General features: G+C 55.5%; 1 protein-coding gene across 3 annotated transcripts in view; it reads left to right on the forward strand.

Moving 5' to 3' along the window:
* GFRA2 (GDNF family receptor alpha 2) overlaps positions 1–26,033 on the forward strand; it is an 88,737-nt gene that overhangs the window by 27,589 nt on the left and 35,115 nt on the right. For all 3 annotated transcript variants that reach the window (XM_005864613.2, XM_005864614.2, XM_014538320.1), the window contains one exon: positions 6,070–6,424. In XM_005864613.2, the coding sequence (XP_005864675.1) occupies positions 6,070–6,424 (355 nt within the window). The remainder of the gene's footprint in view (positions 1–6,069; positions 6,425–26,033) is intronic.

Raw genomic sequence — 26,033 nt, forward strand, 5'->3', positions numbered from 1 at the left:
GGGAGGGGAATGGAGGGGATGAAGAAGCTAGAATGAGTCCCCAGGGGCTGGAGCTGGTAGGTTTTGGAAAGTGCCAGGTGTGGTTAAGTCCCGCCTCACTCTCCTGGGGCAGCTGTCAGTCACCATTTACTCCTTGGCTGAGTCTGCCCATCTGGCTGCTGTCAGCGGGCCTGGGACACCCACGTGGGGAGGAGTGGGAAGGAGCCGGAGGGTGGGTCTGCCCAGGCCTGGGAAGAGTTAGTAGCTCCGAGTCCTGCAACTTCCTGTGTGGCCTCACCTCTCTGTGCAGGGACAGGGTGGGGTATGGGAGTGTGTGTGTGTGTGTGTGTGTGTGGGGTGTGGCTAGCAGGGCCTCCATCCTGCTTTTTGGACATTCCAGTTTAGGGGCTGGGCCCACGCTGGGAATCCAGCCCCTTCTCCTTGCTCCCCCGTGGGGCCTCTCGAAGAGGAGAACAAGCCTCTGGACCCGAGGGGCGCCTCAGTGTGGGTGGAGGCAGCGATGGGCTGGGAAGGCTGCCGGTTGGCCTGCCCGCCCCACACGTGCCTCCTCACAAGGACAGCGGACCCAAGGCCAGCTCCCGGCCTCTCCCCACGTGAGTGGGGGCCCCGTCCTCGGGCCCACTCACCCCCTGGACCCACTTTGGGAGGATCAGAAGGGACATCTTCCTGGTAACTAGGCAATTACGGTTACTATTGCCCCTTTGTTTGTTTCTTGTATTTTTTTTTCTAGGAAATTTACCAAGTTTTGGCCCAGGGGTTTACATCTGCCAGCCCGTAGCAAAAGCTGACACTATTCAAGCTCCAAATGGAAGCCACGAGGCTATAATTACACCGGCATTAGCTCAGCAACACGCTGAGAGGAGCGGAACGGAGCACCTGGGGGACCTGGAAGTGGCAGAGGCCCTAAATTAGCTGCTGTTCCGTTTGTGGTTGTCGCCCTGCCCCTCTCTGGGGTCTCTTTCTGTCCTCACTCTCCTCCACCTCGGCCCAGGCTGCTTCGCTCTTCCCTTCTGCCGGCGTCTGAACGGGAAGGAACCCCCTGGCGGGTCAGGGGGACCCTCCCTGAGAGGCCAGGCCTCCAGAGTGGCCTTTTTGTAGAAAGGCACCCTTGGTCCTTGCCTGGTGGGGGCAGAATGGTTTGGCAGCAGCTCAGGGAACTGCTAGGGGGGCCCCATGCCCCACGTGACTGGAAAGCCATTGCTCAGCTTCCAGAGTCCTCTCTGCTGGTCCCTCCTTCAGTCTCCACCTCCAGGCGCTGAGTGCTGTCAGCTCCCTCTGTCTGGGACCCTATTCCTCTCTCTTGTCTCCCTCTGACTCATCCCGCAGGTTTCAGCAGGGATGCCACTGCTTCTCTGACCCTGGTCTGGGCAGGACGCTTTCCTCTCTGACTTCCTCCGCGCACGGCCTGTTCCTCTGTCTCCATCTGTGTCTCTGGGGAAATGCCAGCACATAGTAGGCCCTCAATAAGGATTTGTTAATCGAATGAGTAGGAAAACAAACCTTGATTCCCTTCCTGCCTTAATTCTTCTTTTGTTTTGACAAGAAGAGAGGGAGTCTGCTCTGTCTGCCTTTGCAGGGCTGCTGGCCGTGAGGCAGGGTGTGGGGGTGATGGCTCGTCTTCACCGACTGACCCTGACTTTCTCTTCTGAGCCCTCTGGGCTGGGCTCCACATTGGTACTTGATCACACATGGTCATGTATGGACCACTGTTCCCGGCCCTCTGTCAGCTGGGCTTCCTTAATAACGTTAACCGACACTCTTTGAACACTTACTATGAACTAGATACTGTTCTAAGTACATTTAGTTTTTCACTCATCAAATGCTCATTCAGTACCCACCATGCCTCATGTGCTGGGAAATATGGATACAGTACAGTGAACACAACTGACAAAGCCGCTGCCTTCATGGAGCTTATATTTGATACAAACAGATGAGTAAGTCAGTCCACACTGAGGCAGATGTGATGAGTGCTGTGGGAAAACAGATCAGAGTCGGGAAAGGGAGTGACTTGTTATTATGTATCAGGAACGACCCACAGATAAAGTAACATTTGAGCAGAGGCCTTAAAGAAGTGAGGAATGGTCATGGGGGTGGGGGAGACCTTTCCAGACAGAGGAAGCAGCGAGTGCAAAGGCCCTGAGGTCAGGGCAGTTCCAGGAAAACCAAGGAGACCAGTGGGCTGGAATAAGTGAGCAGGGGAAGGAGTAGGAGATAAGGTCATAGAGCACCGTTGGCTAATAGAAATACAGGGTGGGGCCAAAGTAGGTTTATAGTTGTGAGTACACAAAGCACAGAGCTTATTCTTATATTCTTATTTATTAACTAGGGGCCCAGGGCATGAATTTGTGCACCTTGAATGGAACTGTGGGCCAAGAGGCTGCGGTGGGCACAGGGGCAGGTCTTGGCCCATCCTCCGTGGCCCCCCCTTCCCTGTCTGCCAGCAGGCCGCTGCTCCTGCACTGATGGTGCCAGCCCCACTCTCACCAGCTGACGGTACTGAGCGATTTGGGCCTGAACCGTCAGTGGGTGCAATCGCCCCTCAGGAGCAGGGGGAAGTGGAGAAACCCTTAGGGGCGATCAGGGCCAGCAGCCACCGCTCGCACCTGCTGATGGTGCCGAGTGATCGGGGCGGGCACCGGCAGCGGGTGCAAGCACCGGGTGGGACCACGGTGTGCGGGAGCAAAGAATTTTCAGTAACCACCAGAGGCTCACCCCGATGACAGTGACCGGTGCCCCTCCTTGGTCTGGTGCTCCCGCTCACCTGCTCCACCATCCTGCCGCGGCCGATGCCTGCCATGTTCCATGCTCTGCCGCCTGCTGCCCATGTTCTGGCGCCCCCATCATAGCGACTGGTTGTTTGGTTGTTCCGCCATTCGATCTATTTCCATATTAGCCTTTTTTTATATAGGATTATTGTGTTATTTTCTGTTGAACAACTGTAAACCTACTTTTGCCTCACCCTGTATCATATGTCACATACGTAATTCTAAATTTTTTAGCATCACATTAAAAAGTAGAAAGAAACAGGTGAAGTTAAGTTATTTAATTTTTAAATTATTTTTAAAAAGATCTGTGTTTATTGATTTCAGAGAGAGAAAGGGAGAGGGAGAGATAGAAACATCAATGAGAGAGAATCATTGATTGACTGCCTCCTGCACACCCCCCAGTGGGGACCAAGCCTGAAACCTGGCAGGTGCCCTGAGTGGGAATCGAACTGTGACCTCCTGGTTCACAGGTCGATGCCCAACCACTGAGCCACACTGGCTGGGCCAAGTGAAATTAATAATACGTTTAACACAATATCTCCAGACTATTATCACTTCAACATGTGATCAAAGTAAAATATTGTTAGTGAAATGCTTTACACTTTTTTTGTGTAAAGTACTCAAAATCTGGTGTGGACACCTCATTGTAAACGAGCCACATTTCAAGCTCAGTGGCCACGTGTGGCTCGTGTGGGACAGCACAGGCATAGAGGCCACAGGCCACGCCAAGGCCTCTGAATGAGATGGGATGTCACTGGGGGCTTCGGGGCCCAGGATCTTTTCTCTGCCTCAGGTTCTACAACGTTTGCTTCTGTGATGAGAGGATTGTTTTGAGGGGAGGGGAGCTGGGCAGGAGGCCTTCCCAGCCTGCAGCGGTCGGTGGTGGCTGGGGCCAAGGTGGCAGCAGTGGTGGGGAGAGGTGGATGGATTCCGGATGGATTCTGGAGGTAGAACTGCCAGGTTTTTCTGATGTGGTGTGTGACTGAGAGAGGAGTCAGGAAGCACCAAGATTTTCGGCCTGAGCCCTGGAAGGGTGTGGCTGTTTTCAGAGGGATGAAGGAGACCGGGGGCACAGCCTGGGGGGAACATATGAGGTTTGGTTTGGGGGCATGTGAAGTTTGGGATGCGGTGCCAGCCTTTCAGGTGGAACTAGCAAGCAGGCAGGTGGACATGATTCTGGGGTTCAGTGGGGAGGTCTGATTGGGAATTATTGATGACAGTTAAGGCTGTGAGGTGATCTGAGGGCCCGGGGGAGCGGGTGCAGGGAGAGCGGGGCTGAGCCTGGTGGAGAAGACAGGACAAGCAGAGCAGGTGGGGGAGCACAGGGAGGCAGCAGGAGGATGGGCAGCCAATAGGGGAGGGCGGAGGGAGCAACCGGCTGTGTCCAGCGTGCCGAGGGGTCCCTGACCACGGACACGGGTGGGAGTGAGGCAAACACCAGCCTGCAGTGCGTTCAGGACAGAATGGGAAGGGAGAAGGAGACGCTGGTATAGATGACTGGTTTGAGGGTTTGCTTTAAAGGGGAGCAGAAAAATGGGGTGGCAGCTTAGCCATGTTTCCTTAAAGATGGACGATGCCATAGCCAATGGGGTTGTTCTAGCAGACGGGGCAAAATTATCGTGCGGGAGAGAGACAACGATGAGAGACCTCATTCATGCCTGCAGAACACTCTGAGGCAGGCACTGTTTAGTAGACAGGGAAACTGAGCAAAGGGGGGGTACAGCCCTCGCCAAGGCCACAGCTGATGAGCAGCAGGGCCAGGAGCGGACAGAGAGGCTCAGTCTGACTCCTAGGCCTGCGCCTGCCTCTTGGTTTCCTGGCTGGACTGATGAGCTCTCGAGAATGGGAGCCCCTCTTACACTTCTGATCCGACACGGCACCTGGCAGGGGCGGGCCGTGCAGAGGTGGGGCGTGCTCTTTAATGACCCAGGGACCGGAACCTCGGACCCATGCTGGCAGCGCTCAGGCTCCTGGGGAGAGGGGGCGGGGCCATGGGAGGGGAGGCTCGGTGTCAGGTGCCTCACTCAGGTCCTTCCCACCTCTTTGCAGGGCCTAGAACGGGGGTGGTGCTCGGTAAGGATGAGAAAGCATTTGTTGGGTGAAGAATGAATGAGAAGATATGGCCCATCCTAAAACCCAAGCCGCTGGTTCTCTGCATTCCGTGGTGGGATCTGGGCGCCTCTGGTTTGCTGCCGGCATGCGGGGTGACCGTGGCCAGCCCTCTGTCCACTTGGGGCCTCAATGTCCCCACCTGTGAAGTGAAGAAGCAGGGTTAGGTGATCGCCCATCCGCTCTCACCAGGGCACCTGAGGGGCATGTGCACACTGGATCCCTGCCTCCCGCACCGTCTGTCCTCAGGACGGACAGGCGCTCTGCAGGTGGGAGTAGCTGGCGGTGGAGGCCGCCTGGCCCCTGTGCTGTGTTCCCCATGGAACAGCTGAGACTTGTGGGGTGGGACCTGGCGATTCCTGGGATCCTGCTTTGTGCCCACGGGCAGCGGCACGAAACTCAAAGCCATGGCACTGACTCCAGAGCCCAGCAGCCAGCACGTCTGCCCTGTGGCTGCTCATGCGCTCAGCCCCTGAGTCGGGGACGTGCCTTCAGCCTACACCTCGCACCGCCAGGCTCCCCCCCAGAGCTTTCTTGTTAGTGGGTCTGGGCACTAACCAGCTACAGTGGCACCCTACCCACCCTGCCCCGCCCCACTGTGGGGCATTGGAACTGTGTGAGGCAGGCCAGCTCCAGTGGGCATGGTGGTGGGGAGAGGGGTGGCAGGGGTGCTGTTTGTGCCTTGGCTGCTGAAGCTCCCGTGTGAGAATGTGCCCCCCTAAATGCCAGCGGTGTCCCTGCCGGAAGCCTGCTCTCGCGCGCTGCTGTGGTGCTCAGGGCCCGGCCCGTCTGGGCTTAGCTGCCGTCCAGCCGTGTGATCCTGAGCCAGTCCCTCCCCCATTTCCCACACGTGTGAACGGAGCTGCGCACGAACACCGAGCGCTCGCCTTCTCTGCTGTAACGAGTCTTAAATATGACGCTGGAGTAACAGCCCTCCTCCTAGGACGTGTGTACTCACCACACGTGTGTACCCTGTGCCAGGCGCTGCCCGAGCACTGCGTGGACCTGTCCATCCCTGTTTAACCCTCACCACGCCCGAGGGGAGGCCCTGGTAGGTGGCCCCATTTCACAGACGAGGAAGCTGAGGCAGAGCATAGGGAATGCTGAGAGGTGTCCCCAGAGAGCAGGTGCGGTGTGGGGCGGAGGGATGTCCCAGGCCTGCGCAGCCCTCTGACCTCTCTCCCCTCCCGTCCAGGGACCGGGGCGGACCCGGCGGTCAGTGCCAAGAGCAACCACTGCCTGGACGCGGCCAAGGCCTGCAACCTGAACGAGAACTGCAAGAAGCTGCGCTCCTCCTACATCTCCATCTGCAACCGCGAGATCTCGCCCACGGAGCGCTGCAACCGCCGCAAGTGCCACAAGGCCCTGCGCCAGTTCTTCGACCGGGTGCCCAGCGAGTACACCTACCGCATGCTCTTCTGCTCCTGCCAGGACCAGGCGTGTGCCGAGCGCCGCCGGCAGACCATCCTGCCCAGCTGCTCCTACGAGGACAAGGAGAAGCCCAACTGCCTGGACCTGCGCAGCGTGTGCCGGACCGACCACCTGTGCCGGTAAGAATGGCCACCCTGTGGGGTGTCATGGGCGGGAGCCCTCCCTTCCCGCATCCCCTGGGTCTGCTGGGTTACGATCCTGGGCCCAGCAAAGGCTTGGGCATGTGCAGAGTAAACTGTCATCCACATCCCCCCTCCCTCCTCCCCTCCCCTCTCCTTCCTCGCCCTCCATGCCTCGCCCCCTCCGGAGACCCTGACCGTCCTCAGCGAGGCCGTCCAGAGATGGTTCACAAACATCCCCGCCCGTTGTCTGCTGCGGGTCCAGATGCACCGCTCACTTGGCTGGCTTCTTCCCTCCCTCCCTCCCTCCTTCTGCCCAGGCCTGTTGTTTGCCTTCTCTGTGCCCAGCCTTATGCTAAGCATCCTGGGGAAACCAAGGTGAAAACCCAAGGAGCTGATAATTTAAATCATAGACCCCTAGAGCCAGGAAGAGGAAGGGCTCTTCAGGAATCCAGTCCCACCTCTAACGGAAATCCCCCACTATCCCCATGAGGTCATGTGGCCGTCAGGGAGGGGCTCTCAGGGGCACGTAGGCAGGTTCTTCCCCATCAAGAGCCGAGCCCATCTGGGGTCTGAGAGTTCTGGGTTTGAATCCAGGCTTTTCGACTTCCTGTCTGTCGCTGGAGCAAGATTTTTAAATGTCCTGCGTCTCCATCCCTTTACCCGTAAAACAGGAATAAAAGTACCCGTGTTCAGGGTTACTGTGATTACATGATGTGTGTCCAAAGCTTAGTACAGAGCCTGGCCACTAGCTTATGTTTAAAAAGTGCAGCCTAATTATTAGGAGGATTTTGTTGCTGTTACGGTGAGTTGAAATTTGCCTCTTTATGATTCTCTTGCTTTTCTTGTTTGTTGCTAAGCATTTATGGGGCCCTCTCGTGTCCAGTGCAGGTTCTAAGGCCTGGGCATGCAGAGTGAGCACGGTGCTCTCTTATCACCTAAGGAGCATACAGTCCAGAAAGGACGCCAGGAGAGCAGTGGTCCCAGGGCAGTGGGACAAGGGCCGAGGGCGCCCCAGGAGGGAGCACAGGGGAGGGAGGGGCATCCCCCTCAGCCTGGGGGTCCAGAGCGGGGGGTCTTGAGCTGAACCTTGGAAAGTGGGAGGGAGAAAGCCAGGGAGTAAGTCAGCTGGAAAAGCACATACAAAGGCTGGAGGGCAGGAGGGAACCTGGCAGGTGGTGGGCACGTACGGAGTGTGGGCCACGCGGTGGGGAGGCCAGAGGCGGGGAGGCCGAGCGAGGCTGCTGGAGAAACAGGGCTCACATTGTGCAGAAAGCGAGTGCCTACCATCTACCAGGCACTGTCCATCCTGTGGTTCATCTCTCTTAATCCTCGCAACAAGGCTGCACCGAGGTAGGCACTGCTACCATCTCTGTTGCCAAATGCGAAGCCAGGGATAGAAGTGACCCGCCTGAGGTCACCCAGCACATGCATGTCAGAGCTGGGATCCGGTCGAGCTGCCTTCGTCCCCGTGTAGCACACGGGCCTGGGCTATGATAGCGGCTGTGGCGATGGAGGTATCCTCTTAATCCTCGCAACAAGGCTGCACCGAGGTAGGCACTGCTACCATCTCTGTTGCCAAATGCGAAGCCAGGGATAGAAGTGACCCGCCTGAGGTCACCCAGCACATGCATGTCAGAGCTGGGATCCGGTCGAGCTGCCTTCGTCCCCGTGTAGCACACGGGCCTGGGCTATGATAGCGGCTGTGGCGATGGAGGGGGGTGTGTCGTTTCAGAGCTGATTGGTAAGTAGACTTGACAGGACTGGGTGACTGGTCGAAGTTCCCTGGAGGCAAAGCCGTTTCTGTTTTGTTACCCCTCACCTCGTCCTGCACGCGGAGCCTGGCGTGTGGTGAGCCTGGCACAGACATCACTCGAACGGATACAAGGCTGGTGACTGCAGTGTTTCCTGGGTGAATAACTACAGGGCGATGGGGCCATTCCGCATGTGTGGGTGTGGGGTGTGCAGTGTTGGAGGTGCCTGGATGCGTGGGCTTGGCGCTCAGTGCAGGGGCCAGAGCAGAGAGGTGGGTTGGGTCTTGCTGGGAGCCTCGCTGGTGATTAAAGCCACGGCAGTGAATGAGATGGGGTGGGAAGGCTGGTAGAGCCCACGAGGGAGTCTAGGCAGGAGATGCCTGCCGACCTAGGCATCCTCAGTGCTGAGGTGGTAAGAGAAGCACCAAGTCTTAACGGAGGGACACAGGAAGAGGAGCCTGCAACAGGGAGGCTCGGGGGCTCTGGACAGCCAGGGGACAGTGGGCCAGAACCCAGAAGAGGAGGGGTTCCTGAGGGAGGGAGGGAGGGAAGGAGTGGCGTGGTGCCTCACAGAGTATATGTGCGAGTGAGAGGACGTGAGAGCGTATATGTGTGTGAGTGTGTAGGTGTGTGTGTGTGAGAGTATGTGAGGGTGTGCATGTATGAAAGTTTGCAGGTGTGTGAGTGTATATGTATGTGTGAGTGAGAGGGTGTGAGAATCTGTATGTGTGTGAGTGTGTGAGAGTGTGAGTGTGCGTGTGCGTGTGTGTGGAGGGTGGAAGCCCATTACAGTGGGAGGCCTGGCAGGGAGGCAGAAGTCGAGGCAGTGGGTGCAGACCGCCTTGTGAAGAAGGGCCAGGCAGGCAGGGGGTGGGACGGGGCTTGAGGAAGGGGAGGCCTTCTTTGTCCCAGGGGAGCGCTGGGCCGCGTGCACAGGGAAGGGATGGGCTCCCTGTTTTGGTGCTGCTGGAGTTGCTCCCCATTGCTGGCTGCAGGTCTTGGGAAAGCCCTGCTTTTTAAAATATATACACCTTGTCATCAAAAAAATACGCACAACGTATTGAGGCGATTTAAAATCAAACTATGCGTAAACGGTAGGGCGGTTAGAAGCCCAGCACCCGGAAAGGCTGGGAGCAGTGCCGGGGGAGCGCTGGGCTTCCTGGTGGCCGGGAGACAGCAGAGAATCACGGGCAGCTCGACCCCCACACGCGGTGGAAGGAGCACGTAATTCCTGCAGGAAGATGCGTTCCCTCCTTGTGCAGATGCTGCCGCGATGCTGTCAGGCCTCCTCACACACGGCACATGCGAATGACAGGATGGATGAGGAACTGGGCCTCGAAGGAGGGCCGGCCTGAGGCCCAGCCCAGTGACACCGCTGCTGCCTCCGGACCCAGGGACCCTGTGGGCCAGGTGCTCCCGAGGTCCAGTGGGCTGCAGCCAGGCCCCCCCAGATGTCACCGCGGAGTCCCGGGCAGAGGGACAACATGAACACCAGCACCCACTTTATTGCCGGTGCTTCAAGGAGGGACAGTATGTGCGTCTTCTGAGGTGTCTGTGGCCGGAGTGGGCAGGCGAGCTGGGAGCAGGCTGGTTTTGGTGGCCTGTAGAACATCTGTGCCTGTTGGAAGAGCCAGAGGCGTTCTTTGTTTGTTCTTCTGGAGGTGGGGGAGCCAGGAACGGGAGAACTGGGGGTACATTTCACCATGTAGAAGGAAAAAGGTGTTACGATGGGACTCAGTGCTGGGCGGGGTGGTGTGGGAGGGTGGGTTTGAAGGAGAGGAGCTGGCCTCTTTCCACGCGCTTTTGGGCCGGACTTACTGACCCGTGGGCCCTGGGGATCCATGGAGGAGTCGGGGGCGATGGGAGGCTGGAGAGGGGCACCTGGAGAAATGCCCGGGAAGGAGGGCACTCACTTCCCTTCTGGCCTGTCTTCCACCCGGTGTCCCCCCCCAGGGTGGGCACCACAGGAAAGGGAACTAGGGACCCCCCAAGCCTTCCTTTCCTGGATACTTTAAGGACACAGCTGGCCTGTCTGGGTGGCAGGAGAGCCTTTCTGGGCTGACTCTGGGAATGAGGCCTCGTCCTCGGGCATCTCCTGGAATGTACCCCGTGCTCCAGGGCTGCAGCACCCAGTCCTGCTTGGCCCCCTCACCCCTCTGCTCGGGGAGTTGGCCCAGCTTCTTTCTGGGGGAATCTTGGCCCAGGATTCCTGGGGATCGGTCGGCCGGAGCCCACCGCAGCTGCACTATATGAGACCAAGTGTGTGACGTCAGTGGTATACGTCACAGACGCCCTTGCTGACTTAGGAGGTGTCCCTCACCACGGAGCGCTCGGGTTGGAAGAGGTCTTTGGTTGCACAAGGATGTGTCCTTGCTCGGACCCCGCGGTTATTGGAAGCACCTCTAAGTCCCCCCTTTGGACCAGCATCAGTTTGGGGTGAGTGTGGAAGCTTCCTGCTCTAGCCAGGGTCCCGGCTGGTCCTGGAGGTGCAGCCTGGGCCTCTCACGCTTGTCTGGTTCCCACGCACGAGCCTTCGGGTCTGTGGGCTTAAGTCCAACAGAGGCTTGTCCTTTAAAAAGTCCTGGTATGGAGTCTGGAAAGCCCAAGGGTCTCTTGGAATGAATCCAAGGGATTTGGCTGAATTCTCTCGCCCAGTCCCCCAGTGGGCTATGGCCTCTTTTTTTTTGTTTTGTTTCTACTCTTAGCTGACACACTCATCACAAGGATGGGTGTAGAGGTCCAGATCATGTGTGTGAGTGTGTATGTATGTATGTGAGCGTGTGTGCATGTGTGTATGTATGTGTGTGTATATATACGTGTGCATATGTGTATATATGTGTGTATGTGTGTAGTATATATGCATGTGAGTGTGCATGGGTGTGTGAGTGCACATGTGTGTGTAGTATATATGCATGTGTGAGTGTATGTGCGTGTGTGTGTGTGTATGTGTGTGTCTTTGGTGTGTGTGTGTGCGGTTGGGGGCTGTGGGAAAGAGGGTTCTGTGTCCTGTGAGCTGTGTTCCTTCTAGGCCTGCGTGGAAGAGGCCTCTGAAATGCCCTGCTCCTCTGGGTCTGTTGAGAGGCTATAAATAGCAGGGCTCTGGCCCCGCGCCATCTCCTGGCTGCAGTTTAACCTCTGGGTGCTGGGGATGTGTATAAATAGACCCAGCCTGGGGCTGCCCTGCTGCCTGCACCCCTCCGCGCAGCAGACACTGTCCTTGTCCGAGAGGACTGCTGAGAAGGGAGAGGGCTTGGGGTCCCCTCCCTCAAGGCGATCCTCAGGGAGTAAGGGAGAAGCCCTTCAGCAAGCCCCCTCTTGCGGAGCTGGGGGCGTGCCTGGTGCCTGTAGGCAGTGTGGATGGACAGGTCTGGGAGTGATTCCTGGCTCCTGGGGGCTGTCCCTCAGCTGCTTTGGACTCTGTAGAACCCATAGGCTGATGTGTTTAGCAGGTTATCTCTAAAGAGCAGCACACGGTTATTTGCATAGTGGCAGGTGGGCTGTGGGGGTCCCAGGCCGCCCTTCTTTGAAAAGAGAGGGTCTTGCCTGCTGGGATCCAGCCAGTCTTTCCTAGGCCAGTGGGTCACCTGTTGCAGGAGGGATGAAGGTCTTGGGGCCATTCGTTTGTTCATTTGTCGACCGTTTATTGATCATCACTCTGGGCCATGCCTTCTGTTGGGATTGGAGAGTGAATGAAGCAGGGAGGGGTCCTGGCCCAGGGGCACTCACGGTCTGGCGCTGGGACACTGCGGTGATTGCCTCTGCAGCGGGAACAGAGCCACACAGTAACCTGGATGGTAGTGTTTCCACGCAGGTTCTCCTGAAATCCCGGTTCTACTCTGCTACCTGCCAGGTCTTCCCTGGGCCACTCTGGTGGCACAGGAGAGCGGCCCCTCCTTCGGAGCCACAGACAGGTGGACCTTGCCCAAGGGCCTGCCTGGCCTTGAGCAGTGCTCGGAGCCCACATCCTCATGCGCCCTCAGACCAAAGCTGTGTCCAGGAGGGCCGCAGGGTGAGGAAGCCACCGCTTCCGCAGGAAATCCCAGCCAGCGAGGCTGCGGTGGAGGATGCTCTGCGTGCAGGAGGGGCCGTGGCTCCTCAGCCCTGTCAGATACCCCGAGACCGCCTTCCACTCGGGGATCCCGTGCTGCCCCTGCTGCTGCCTCCCTCACTAGGGGCCCTGCTCACCTTTGAACTCTGGGCCAAGGGTACTCAAGGACTCCTCTTAGAACTTCCTGTGGCTTGTTGAGATAAGGCTGGGATGTTGAATATTTTTTTACTGAAGGCCCTGGGAAAATAAACACAGAGAAGCTGCCACCTAGATATTTAGTTTACCAGCTCTGGCTTCGGTGTTTTCCTGCTCTGGCCACCTCAGGGATGTCAGCATGGCTAGGCAGAGAGCCCTTAACCTGGACCATCAGGCTGCTCCCCGGGCACCTGGGCTCCACAGGGCTCCACCCCACAGAGACGAGGTGCACCGCCTTGCGGAGCTCTGCGCGAGAACCCACTCCATGGGGTGAGTGGCAGGAGGACTGGCCTATTTGGAGAGATGCCACTTATGCAGAGGTCACCAGAATACACGCCAGTGTGGTTTGCTCAGGACTGAGGCCGACTGCGCACCCCGGAGGTTGTCCTGGGCGGTGTTCGCTTGCACAGGGGCAGGCACACGTGCAGCTCCCCTGATCTGGCTTTGCTCACCGGCTCCTTGATTATTTCTGCTTCCACTCATGGCCACGGGCTCTCTGCTTGCTGGTGTCTCAGTCTGCTCGGCTGCGATCACAAAACACCATAGACCGGGGTCTGCAACCACAACATTTCCTTCTCACAGCCCTGGAGGCTGGAAGCCCAGGTCGGGGTGCCGGCACGGTGAGGCCTTGGTGCCCCGTCACCCAGCCTTTCCTGGTGGGTGCGCAGGGAGAGAGGTCTGGCGTCTCTTCCTCTGTTTATATGGCCACCAGTTCCATCACGGGGGCAACACTCACCCGTCAGAGGCTCCACCTCCTAATACCATCACATTGAGGATTAGGGTTTCAACGTGTCAAAATGGGGGGAAACAACCATTTTCTCTATAGAACCTAGACTTACGCTTCATTCCAAGCCTGTTTTGTCCTGAGCCCTCTCTTAGCCGCACCTTCCACTAATGCGTCCTCGAATTTGTGTCCTTCATGTGGCATCGATCATGTATGTGGCTTTAATACTTTATCCTCCCAATTAGGTCTCTGATTTTTAATAGTTTTATATGATATTACTACCATGTCAATTGGTTTAACAAATATTTATTGTGTGTCAGGCACTGTGCTAGACACCAGCTATTTCCCGGAGAACACAGTAGAGACCCCCTTGGAGCTGCTAGTCTTATGAAGGAGATGGACAATGATCAATGAAGAGACAAGTAAATCATGGACATTTTCAAAATGTAGAAATAGAGGGAAGGAGAGGAGGCCTACTTAGAAAAGGGGGGTCAGGGAAATTTTATCTGAGGGGATGACATTTCAACTGAGACCTGAAGGATGAGGAGCCAGAAATCAGAGAGCTGGGAAGAAAGAGCATTTCCCGTGGGGGAAGAGCATGCGCAGACGTTTGCAGGAGGGAAGGTCCTGGCATTGCTGGTAAATGACAGGAGGCCATTGCGACTAGAGCAGAGGGGACGTGGGAGAGGGGTGCAGAAGGCCGGGGCCAGGCAGGGCTGGGCCACACGGGGCCTTACAGGCCACAGCAAGGAGTTTGGATTTATTCTAAGTATAGTTAGAAGGAAGCTTCTGAAGCCAACGAGTGACATTATTAAAATTGTGGTATAAAAAAGATGACTCTGGCTACAGTGTGGAGAATTAAGGGAGGAGGCAAGAATGGCCTCAAAGAGATGGGGAGGAGGTTATTTTTGTATCACTAGATCAGAGATGATGGCGGCTCAGGCCGGGGGGTAGCCATGTGCAGAGAGATAAGTGGGCAAATTTGAGATACTTTGGAGATGTAAATGATATAGCCTGATGCGGGAGTGAGGGAGGTGGAGGAACTCAAGGATAACTCACAGCCTCTGGCTTGAGCAGCCCAGTGGTTATGCTGCCATTTGCTGAGATGGTGAGGGCTTGGTGGGGAAGGTGAATTAGGAGTCCACTTTAGGCTGTTCATTTTGAAATCTTTTTGAGACCTTCTTATCTGGAGCTGGATTGGAGTTATACATTCTGGGGGTCATTGGCATGTTCATGGTGTTTAAGGCTCAGAGAATGGTAGGGTCTCCTAGGGAGAGGCTGGCATGAGAATATGTGCTGGCCCCCCAACATCCCCCCCCGCCACCACCACCAAGTGCCTTATAAGTGTTTGGTGATGTCATTATGGTGCCTTGGGAGTCAAAAGAGATTTTTGAAAAAGGGGGAATGGAAGCTATGGTGCTGCTGAGAGATCCAGAAGGAGGAGGGTAACCATTGGATCCGGGAGAGGGGTGAGCGTTGGTGGCCTCCTCCACAGCAGTCTCGATGAAGTCATGATTACAGAGACCTGCTCAGACCTGCTCAGCAATGTTTGTTAGTTGGTCAGAGCTTTCTAGAAAGGTCCTCGTGGGAAGGGGTTTTCCAGTGTGAAGTTGCTCACCTGTCTCTTCAGTGGGAAAAAGGCCTGGTTCTGGGAAGAGTGGGGTGGGGGTGAGTGTGGGGGCCATTGTGGCCACTCCCAGGTGCTCCCTCTGCAGGTGCTCGGGCCACACCCTTGGCCCGGGTCAGTCTGTGATCCTGAGGCCTCAGGCCTGGGGGCGGTCCATGGTGTGGGCCAGCTGTGCTGATGGTCTTCGATGCCGACCCTACACGGCAATGTGCTTAGGACCCCAAACGTCCCCACCTCCTTGTCCCTGGGCTCCCAGGAGCCATCATATAGTTGCCACTGACTCAGCTACTCCAGCCACAGCCAGAGGAGCCCTTGAACTGTGGGAAGAGACCTTCCTCTAATCCCCATGCTCTTCTGAGCAACCTAGATGCCTGGCCTCCCAATGAGGCCTTGCGGGTCCGCCTTCTCCGTCCCGGAGGCACTCGGGATGGTGCTGAGGAGGGCTGGAGGGGTGCCCTGGGCGACCTGCCCTGAGCTCCTCTCCGGGTGTTTCAGGGGCAGGGTGTGGCTTTTCTGGAGGCCACCTAGGATGTGTTCTTTGTCTTCCTGGGGCCATATCCGCAGAGGTGAGGCAGCCCCACTCCCTGCCCTCTTCTTATGTACATTAGCCTGGTGTCCTAGGGCCAGCTGCCCGCCTTGGGGCCCTTTCGAGGGCCTCCGTGGATGGCTAGGAGACCTGCAGGCAGCTCCATTATGCCAGCTCTCTGAGGTGGGCAAGCATATCAGATCCCCATTGGTGCCCCCACCAGGAGTTGACAGGACGTTGAGTTATACACAGAGGCACAGTGAGATGTTGGCTCCTGGTGTACAGTTGGTGGGAGATTTTGGAAGAGCTGCCACACCCTGCCTGGCCTGAGATCATTGCTTTAGTCCCACAGGTGTCTTCTGAGTTCGATTCTCCCTCCCTGTGCCCACTGGGGGTGCACTCAGCCCCGTGATGTGCCCAAAGGAAGATCCCCTTAACCAGGTGTGTTCTTTAGGGGGTGGTAAAGAGCCTGAAGTCATAGTCCTGGTGTCAGATCCCCTCCACAGTCCCTGCTCCAGATCCCCCTCCACAGTCCCTGCTCCAGATCCCCCTCCACAGTCCCTGCTCCAGATCCCCCTCCACAGTCCCAGCTCCAGATCCCCCTCCACAGTCCCAGCTCCAGATCCCCCTCCACAGTCCCAGCTCCAGATCCCCCTCCACAGTCCCAGCTCCAGATCCCCCTCCACAGTCCCAGCTCCAGATCCCCCTCCACAGTCCCAGCTCCAGATCCCCCTCCACAGTCCCAGCTCCAGATCCCCCTCCACAGTCCCAGCTCCAGATCCCCCTCCACAGTCCCAGCTCCAGATCCCCCTCCACAGTCCCAGCTCCAGATCCCCCTCCACAGTCCCAGCTCCAGATCCCCCTCCACAGTCCCAGCTCCAGATCCCCCTCCACAGTCCCAGCTCCAGATCCCCCTCCACAGTCCCAGCTCCAGATCCCCCTCCACAGTCCCAGCTCCAGATCCCCCTCCACAGTCCCAGCTCCAGATCCCCCTCCACAGTCCCCCCTGCTCCACCCTCTCCACAGTTCTGGCTCCAGATCCCCCTCCACAGTCCCTGCTCCAGATCCCCCTCCACAGTCCTGGCTCCAGACCCCCCTCCACAGCTGGGTGAGCTAGGCAGGTTCTTTCACACGGTGGAGCCTCTGTGCACCTTGTCAAAACAAGGCCAGGAGCCTGGCACCCCATTCGGCAGGACCGTCATGGAGCTCCATTTCCAGGTGCTCAGCACCCAGGATGCTGAGGTGAACTGCAGGCCTGCCCTGGGCAGCCCACAGGCTTGTATTGGCCAAGAGGTGGAGGCCAGCCCCAGAGGTTGGCGGGGCCAGGGGCAGGCGGCCCGGAGGGGATGCCTGGGCTAAGTTTGGGGGAGGAGTGGGCCTGAACTAGGAGATGGCCCTTTTGGTCCTCACAGAGGGAATATGTGTGTGTCAGAAGAGGGGGCCCGTGGAAGGCAGGGGAACCAGCTTCTAGAACCCTTGTGTAGTTTGCCGAGGGGTTTGGTTTTCTCAGGAAGGCCCCAGGACTGTGGAGGGGGATCTGGAGCAGGGACTGTGGAGGGGGATCTGGAGCCATGGCATAGTTTAAGCGAGAGTATGACTCGATCCAGTGGGTGTTTTAGAAAGACCCCTTTGGCTGCTGTGTGCATAGTGGTCAGAGGAGAGCAAGGGTGGAGTTGGGGAGTGCTGCTGGGGACCCACTGTGATTGGGCCGAGGCAGTGGTGAGTGGGGAGGGTGCTGATCTCAGGCTCCTTGCAGAAGTCTGTTCCTGGGGACTTACTGGGTGTGTTTATGAGGGAGGGGAGGAGTCCGGGTGATGCCAAGGTCTCTGGCCTGGCAGCTGTGGGCTGGTGAAGGCATTATGTGAGAGAAGGGGGCAGGAGGAGGAGGTCTGACATAGAGGGAAGAAGTTGGGGTTTCGAACCTGTTGTTTGAACAGCTTTGGAACGTGTAAGCGGAAATGTCAGCGAAGTGTTTGTATATGCGGGATTTCAGGGGAGAGGCCGGGGCTCGAGATGGAGATTATAGGATTAGGTGAAATAATGCAGGAAAAGCAGCGAGCATCGGGCCTGGCACACAGCGCATGGTAAACATTGCTTCCTTCAAAGCGCTTATAAGCTCATTTGGGGAGACAAGGCCTCACCCATGTGGAAACATTATGTACGAAGAGGAGGCGCTCCATAATGGAGTGTTGTAAGGATTAAACCACTTGCTGTGGGCATTCAGGGAAGGGAGTGATGGCTGGGGCAGAGCCTTCCAGGAGAGGGGAAGGGAGAGGCGGGGTCGGGGGGGGGCGGTGATGGGAGAGCAGGACTGGGCATGGCTTGTCCCAGGCAGGGAGGGATGTCCTGCTTAGAGCAGAAGGTACCAGGGAGAGGGAGGGAGGGAGGGACTGGAGTTCTGAGATGTCCTGGGGAGACACTGAGCAGATAGGGTCTCCCCCCCTCCCTGCCTCCCACCCGTTGGTCAGTCCCCAACCCCAGCAGGCTCAGGGTTTCCCCCACTTGTTGCTTAATAAGAGGGAGAAGTAGAGTCGGGTGGGAAGAAGTTATGCTAAATCCTAACACTGCTGCAGCCCTAGCGCTGCCTCTGCCTGTCACTGACTCTGATCTTGCCGGAGGCTGGAATGAGCTGCCTGGTTGGGAGTGAGTGCCCATCCTCAGAACTGAGCAGAGGCTGGAGCCCCTTGCCAGGCCTCATGAGTGCCCGGTTAGTGACCTCCTCAGGCCCTTGGAGCAGGTGTTTTGCGGGTCTCCTCTCTCAGGGGGTCGTGAGGGGGATGGATTCATGATCTAGGAGGCGTCCTCCCTCCCCCTCCTCTCCCTCCTCTCCCTCCTCTCCCCTCCCCGACACCCCTTCTCCAATGCCTTTTTCTTTTTCTCTTTTCCCTCTTTTCCTAGTTGTCAAAATGCAATTCACTTTATTGGTTATAAAAACTGTATGTACTCACTTTAAACATAACTAACTCAGGCAAGGCCGGACTGTGTATTCGAGAACATAGAAATCACCTGCAGTCCTAACCCCTGAAAAAGCCAGGGTTCACGTTTTGGAGAATGCATGCACGCTTCCAGACTTTTAAAATATGTGTGAACAGATTTTAACATGCTGTGTTGTAAGTGATTGTTTCCTCTAAATAGATTTTTAACATTTTAGTCTTTGTTAACATCTCCATACATACAGGTTTATTGTGTGTGTTTTTTATCCTCATCTGAGGATATGTGTTTAAAAAAAAATTGGTTTTGAGAGAGAGAAAGAGCAAGAGAGAGAGAGAGAGAGAGAGAGAGAGAGAGAGATGAGAGAGAAACATTGATCAGATGCCTCCAGTACTCACCCTGACCAGGGATCAAATCTGCAACCTTTTGGTGTATGGACAATGCTCCAACCAACTGAGCAACCTGGTGGGGACCAGGTTTACTGTTTGTTTAGTTAAAAAATACGTTTTTATTTATTTATTTATTTAATTATTATTATTTTTTTTAGAGAGAGAGGAAGGGAGAAGAAGAGAGAGAGAGGGAAACATTGATGTGGGAGAGAAACATTGATCAGTTGCCTCCAGTGCACGCCCTGACCAGGGATCGAGCCTGCAACCCATGCATGTGCCCTGACCGGGAATCAAACTGGGAACTTTTGGTGCATGGGATGAAGCTCAACCAACTGAGCCACATGGACCAGGGCAAGTTTACTGGTTTTTAATGGCGTCCCTGTAGGTAACATGCACCGCTTGTCTTCATACATGTTCATTCACTCTTATCATGTGAGAAACTCGTGTCTGGACTGGAGCCTGGCCAGTGGTGGGGACAGCACCTTCTAGGCCCTTGAGGGAAGGGGACACTCAGGCAACAAGACCTCAGAGAGCTTTTGGCTCCTGCCTCTGGGCTTCCTAGAGGTGAAGAGGGGGCTGGGCCGGAGTGGGTGGGAGTGTTTCTGGGTAGTTTCCGCTTACGGGTTTGGGCTGCTCTTTGCTGGTCATTAGAGGTTGTGGTCAGTTTCCTCTGATGGCTTCTAGCACGGGGGGGAGGGCTGCAGTGGGGCCGGTGAGTTTTAGGATGGAATATAGGAGGCCTCCTTAGCAGCCACCCAAAGACAAGGAAGATGATGCCCAACGTGGAAGATGTCAGGAACCGGGATGTGTGTTGGCATCATTAAAATCTAAGCTGCCGATAACACCGAGAGTGGGGCCCACGGGCACATTGGAGAGTGTTGGGAGTGGCACATTCTCTCTGTGTGGTTTTCCTTAGTGTTTTGTTTCTCTGGGGGAGTTTTAAGTGAGTCAAGCAAGGATCATTGCCTGCTGCTTGCTGATCCTCCTCTAGTTCCAGCAGGGACCAGGAGAAATCCCTACAAAGTCAGCTAGTAGCTGCCAAGTGGTAACCAGTGAGCTCAGAAAGCTTGGGGGCTGTGGCTCAGGGTTAATTAGCTGCTCGCTGATGGGGTTAGAGCTGTGCTTGGAGGATGCGTGGGCTCTTATCGCTGAAGGTAGGTTGGGCAAGAGAAAGCTGGACAGGTCCAGGGCCTCAGAGAATCGAGCAGAGCGTCCGCGTGAGGCCTGAAGGTGGGGAAGGGACAGCCCCTTTGCAGGTGTGAGCCCTTTGCCTGAACACCCACCTCCCCTGCACTGCCTGAAGGGGAGCCCCAGGTGTGACGGGGCCTTGAATTCTGTGTCTCTGGTGGCTCAGCCTTAGGATGGGAGAGAGATGTGCTGTCTAGGGCGGTGGCTGTGGGCAGAGAAAGACATCCTTGTGCCTTAAACATGTGTCTGGGGGAGCCCCAAGGATTTCACTTTGAAGTGGAGCTGGAGGACATCTCAAAGCTCATCCCAACGGCATCTTATTTTATAGATGAAGAAGCTGAGGCCAGAGACCTGAAGCCATCTGCCCAGAGTCACACAGCTGGAGAGTGGCAGGCCCCGGGCTAAAGGCCACGCCTTGACCCCCTGGGCCGTGTCCTGTTCGGAGAGGCAGCCTGGCATGGCGGAGGTCGAACTGGACAGGGAGTTGAAACTGGGGTCCCAGCCCTGGCCAGTGTGGCTCAGTTGGTTGGGCATCATCCCATGCACCAGGTGGTTGCCAGTTCAATTCCCTGTCAAGGGCACATGCCCTGGTTGCAGGCTCAATCCCTGTAAGGGCTGTGCAGGAGGCAGCATATTGATATGCTGTTTCTCTCTCTCCCTCTCTCTCTCAAAAAAAATCAATAAACTATTAAAAAAACCAAAAAACTGGGATCCCAGACTTGGGACATGGAACATCTCTGAGCCTTAGCTTTTTTTTTTTTTTTTTTTACGGAGAGGGATAGAGAGTTAGAAACATCGATGAGAGAGAAACACTGTTGTTTTGCCTCCTGCACACCCCCCACTGGGGACGTGCCTGCAACCAAGGTACATGCCCTTGACCAGAATCGAACCTGGGATCCTTGAGTCCGCAGGCCGATGCTCTATCCACTGAGCCAAACCAGTTAGGGCAGCTTTTCTAAATTAAAAAAAATGGCAGAATCAGATCTGCCCTGTCTGTGTCACGGGGCTGTTGTAGCAAATGAGAGATCTGCGAATGCTGCAGAGACCTTGTGGCCCTGCACCCCTCCTTCCTGTGTTTAAAAGTGGGATGTCCCCAGCAGAGCGCTGGCCTGTGGACCTGGGGAGAAGGGTGGGGCAGTGGTGGGTAGAGCCCTGGGAGGGACAGGCAGAAGGTCAGGGAGGGCCTGGTACTTGAGTAGATGCAGAGCCCGGGAGGTGGCTTTTGGCTTCTGGACAGAAGGTCTAAGCCCAGTTGGATCACAGGCTAGACCAGACCTCTGCTTCCTTCTCTTTCCTTCCAGCTCTTTCCCTGGAACCTGCCAGACAGTCCCAAGCCCCCACAGTCCTGCCGGGAGCCAGCGGATCCACGGGCGGGGAGGGGTGGGGGACAGGGGATGTTCACAGGGACCTCAGTCCAGAGCCCCCTCTCTCACCCCCTTTCTCCAGAAGGGCTCACACCTGCATTGCTGTGGTCCCCTCTCCCTCCCCTCCCTCCCCTTTGGATCTACCTCCCGAAGGTCAATGGCAGAAAGGAGGGGGGAGAAACAGAAATGATGATGACTTTGATTTTTCCTTCTGCCGGAGCCTGGGGAGGGTGGTTGTTTTGCTTCCTGGACCTCAGCGGAGAATTCTCTGCCAGACAATCATCTCGGCACTTTCACTGCTTTCTGATGCTCTGCTAACTGCACAGGGTCGGCTATTAAATGGTCATCAAACCTCAGCCTCTATCCCATCAATAGTCATAAAGTTGGGGAGATAAAAGCCATCAGTTTTCCATTATAGCTGAAAGCAATACTGTAGATAGCTATTTTCTGAATGCTGCAGATAGATGTATTTTAACTAGATCAGGGTTTCCAGTGGCCCCGGCTCGGCCGCGGGCCCTGCTGGGCCTGGCTTCACCTGCCAGGTGGTTAACATGGGGGAGGGCCAGGCTTCCTCTTCCCGTGCCTCCTGCCTCCGCAGAGCATTGAAGGGGCACACCCTCAAGAAGGGGTGCTGGGTGGAGGCTGGTCAGGGACTGGGGGCTTTGACCCTTTACTTTAACCAGATGCTGCGGATAAATGCCAGGGTTGTAATCTGCTTGTTCTAATAAGAAATGACTCCCCTCTCTGATCTGGGGCTGCAGGCAGGCCAGGGGGCCCGGGGTAGGCCCCTGATGATTCGAGGGGCATCAGGGCCTGCCGGCTGCATCCTGAGAAATCTGGGAGATGGATGTGGAACATCGGGGGGTGGCCGCTCCCATATATGGTCCCTGTGGTTTCTTCCAGATGAGCGGGCCATTTGGAGATGGATTTTGTAATCAAACAGCTGGCAGCGAGCAGCCATCAGATAAGTCCTCCGAATGAACTTTCCAAAGCGCTCAGACCCAGGACCTCCTGCGCTGGTTGCAGAAGAATCCGGGGTCTGAGCCCCGGCCCTGGCACTCCTTCCAGTGCCTGAGCTCCAGCCTCCTGGGTGTGTCACTCGCCTCTGCTTCTGCTGTCCAGGCCCAGCAGGGCTTAGTCCCAGCCCCTCAGGGCTATTCTTAGGGTGACTGCACTCTGGGTCAGATCACATTTCCTTTTTTTTTTTTTAAACCAGTTAGGGATCACTCTTCCTCCCTGGCCAGTGGGAACTGCGACCCCAGGGGATTGAGCTTCCCCAGTGTGGGGCCTGCAGTGGGTGGGGGGACCTGCTGGGGTGGGCAGGGCGGCTGACCGGGCCTTCAGCATCTTCCCAGCCCTCCTGTGCCCCCACAGGTGTAAATCCACTGACCCCAGACTTGCCCAGAGAGACCCTCAGGCCACGGGGCTCCCTGTTCGGCAGCTCTCAGGGGCCCAGGTTTCCTCTGGCCTCGGGAGGTGGCCTTCTCGCCCTCTCCTCCTCCAGGCCCTGGGCATCTCCAGCTCCTGGCCGCCCTTCATGAAGCTCTGAAAACACGGCCTCTTCTTGGCTGCAGGGACACCGAGGCGCCTGGTCCCAAAACCCTGCTAGCCTTCTAGAAAGGACACAGGTGGGAGGGGAGAGGAGGGAAAAAACCTCTCACCATTTCAGCCCTTTCTCATTCGGGGCCTCGGGGAGGGCGAGGCACAGCTGCCTTCTCCACCAGGTTACCCTGGACGCAGCACGCCCCGTGCCCCGTGCCCCATGCGTTCTGTCGGTCACGGCCACTCCGCGCTCATTCACCCTCCCCGAGCCCAGCCCTGCGCAGGGCTGGGTGTAAGAAGTTCTCGTGCAGTTCTGGAGTGCTCTCTGTCTCCCTAAATGGAGGTTTAGAAGGTCACCAAACCTCTCCTCCTGGCACAGGGCCACCCTCGACTGCGGGTTCGGTTGCACAGGTGGCGTTGGCAATGCCTTCCAGTGTTACCGACTCAGAGAACTGTTTGCCCCAAACTTATTAGCCCCAGAGACTGTGGGTTTGGAGTCAATGTGTTTTGCTCTTTTGGTATTTCTGGCTCCTTTACTGTGCTTGCTGCAACTTATTTTTTTAAAAAATGTTTTTATTGAAAAAAAAATTTTTTTTAGAGAGAGAGGAACATCGATGTGAGGCAGAAACATTGATCTGTTGCCTCCTGCACATGCCCTGACCTGGGATCAAACCCTGTTGCCTCCTGCACGTGCCCTGACCTGATCAAACCCACAAGCTGTGTACGTGCTCTGACCAGGAATTGAACCGGTGCATAGGGTCAACCTGCATACGTGCTCTGACCAGGAATTGAACCGGTGCATAGGGTGATGCTCACCCACTGAGCCACCCCAGCCAGGGCTGCTGTCACCTCTTGCGGAAGGTCCTGTCTCCCCGGGAGTGTCCGTGTCTCCCTTTCTCTTTTGCTGGTTTTCCGTGGAAGGGAGACGGCACCTGTGTGAGAACTAGGCCTGCTCTCGGAGCCACCAGACTCAGGTGAGGGGAGGCAGGACTCTCTTAGGAGTAGACCGTGTTGTAGTGTGCCCCTTTGTGCTCTGTGAGCCGCTGCCTCACGTGGCAGCGCTGTTCTGCCGGAGCCCTTTAGGTTACAGATCTGTGTTCTAAAGTGACGTTGGGAAAGGGAGAGAGAGCACATGAAGGCCTTTTGAGTAGTGTTGGCTGTTGAGATGGGTAAGGATAGGTGAACTTTGTTTTCTCTGCAACAAATATGACCTCATGGTCCTGTTTCCCTCTGCCTTCGGGTCACAACACAATTTTACCCTTTTTTTTTTTTGTTACCGACTGCGGACCCAGGGATTCAGATGAAGGTGGTTGTGGTCTCAGGGTGGGTGGCCTCATCCTGGAGCTGTCTCTTCATCACTATGGGACCCTGAACACTGGGTGGGTGATGGGGACAGTGATGCCAGTGCTTGGCAGGGGTGCTGTGAGGACCAGGTAGATGTAACGCATAGCGAGGGCTCCTCTTCAAATACAGCAAGTGGGAGCTGGGACAGCGTCAGCAGCTCGGAGGAAGGGGGAATCCCTGGGCCAGAATTCCTGGATCCTACCCCCAAATCGGTCCTCGCTCTCTGGGAAACCGCAGGAGGACTCTGGGGCTTACCCTTTATCTGAAAACAAAGGGGCCGAATGAAGTGGTACTTATCCCAACTCCTGTGTTCTGTGAATGGTGAACCGTGACTTGCCTTATTTCTGGAATTTGGGGCAGGGGAGCAGCGAGGATATGGTCTGAGGAGAACGTGGGCTCAGGGCAGTAATGGAGCTCCTGCCACCCAGCCAGGTCGAAGAGCGGAGGCCTCTGCGCTTTGTCTTATGATTCAGTAAGTTTTCCTGAGAAGATGCGGGTGTGTGTGTGTGTGGTGCTGCACGCATGGGTGCGGCTGAGTGAGGCGTGAGGGGCAGAGAGAGACCAAGGAGCCCCAGCATTCGGACAGTGCTGAGTGGCTGAGCAGTTAGCAGGGGCTTGCACGTGGCTTGGGTCTGCCAGTCTCCCCCCCTCTCTCCACTTGAGAACGCTCACAGGAGCTGGGCTGGCTGTGGGTGACCCACTCTGGGCAGTAGCTTGGCCACAACATTGAGAACTATTATTATTATTTTAAATCTTTATTGTTGAGATTATTACAAATGTCCCTCTTTTTTCCCCCCATAACTCCCTCCACCTGGTTCCCACCCCACCCCAGGTTCTCGCCACCCTATTGTCTGTGCCCATAGGTCATGAATACATTGCATATAAGATCTTTGTCTAATCTCTTCCCACACCCCCTACCCTCTTCTCTCTGAGAATCATCAGTCTGTTCCATTTCCATGCCCCTGATTCTATTCCATTCACCAGTTTATTCTCTTTATCAGATTTTTTTATTCATTTGATTTTTAGATTCACTTGATAGATATGTATTTATTGTCACTTTGTTGTTCATAATTTTTTATTTTTACCTTTTTCTTCTTCTTCCTCTTCTTAAAGAATACCCTTCAGCATTTCATATAATACTGGTTTGGCGGTGATGAACTCCTTTAGCATTTTCTTGTCTGTGAAGCTCTTTATCTGACCTTCAATTCTAAATGAGAGCTTTGCTGGGTAGAGTAATCTTGGTTGTAGGTTCTTGCTATTCATCACTTTGAATATTTCTTGCTGCTCCCTTCTGGCCTGCATAGTTTCTGTTGAGAAATCAACTAATAGTCATATGGGAACTCCCTTGTAGGTAACTAACTGCTTTTCTCTTGCTGCTTTTAACATTCTCTTTGTCTTTTGCCCTTGGCATTTTAATTATGATGTGTATTGATGTGGTCCTCTTTGGATTCCTCTTGTTTGGGGTTCTTTGTGTTTCCTGGACTTGTAAGTCTATTTCTTTCACCAGATAGGAGAAGTTTTCTGTCATTATTTCTTCAAATAGGTTTTCAATATCTTGCTCTCTCTCTTCTTCTGGCACCCCCATAATTCAGATGTTGGCATGCTTGAAGTTGTCCCAGAGGCTCCTTACTCTATCTTCATATTTTTGGATTCTTTTTTCTTTTTGCTCTTCCGGTTGGGTGTTTTTTGCTCCCTCAGATTTCAAATCTTTGATTTGATTCTCGGGATCCTCTAATCTACTGTTGAATCCCTGTATATTATTCTTTATTTCAGTCAGTGTATGCTTAATTTCTGACTGGTCCTTTTCCATTTTTTTTTTTTTTGGCATTCTCATTAAGATCTTTGAAGGTCTCACTAAGTTCCTCGGAGTTTTGTAGAAGATTCTTGAGTGACCTTATACCTGTGGTTTTGAACTCTATGTCCAGTAGTTTGCTTTTCTCCATTTCTTTCATTTGTGACATGTTTCTTTGTCTCCGC

The sequence above is a fragment of the Myotis brandtii genome, unplaced genomic scaffold (assembly GCF_000412655.1).
Source record: "Myotis brandtii unplaced genomic scaffold, ASM41265v1 scaffold19, whole genome shotgun sequence".
Classification (NCBI taxonomy): domain Eukaryota; kingdom Metazoa; phylum Chordata; class Mammalia; order Chiroptera; family Vespertilionidae; genus Myotis; species Myotis brandtii.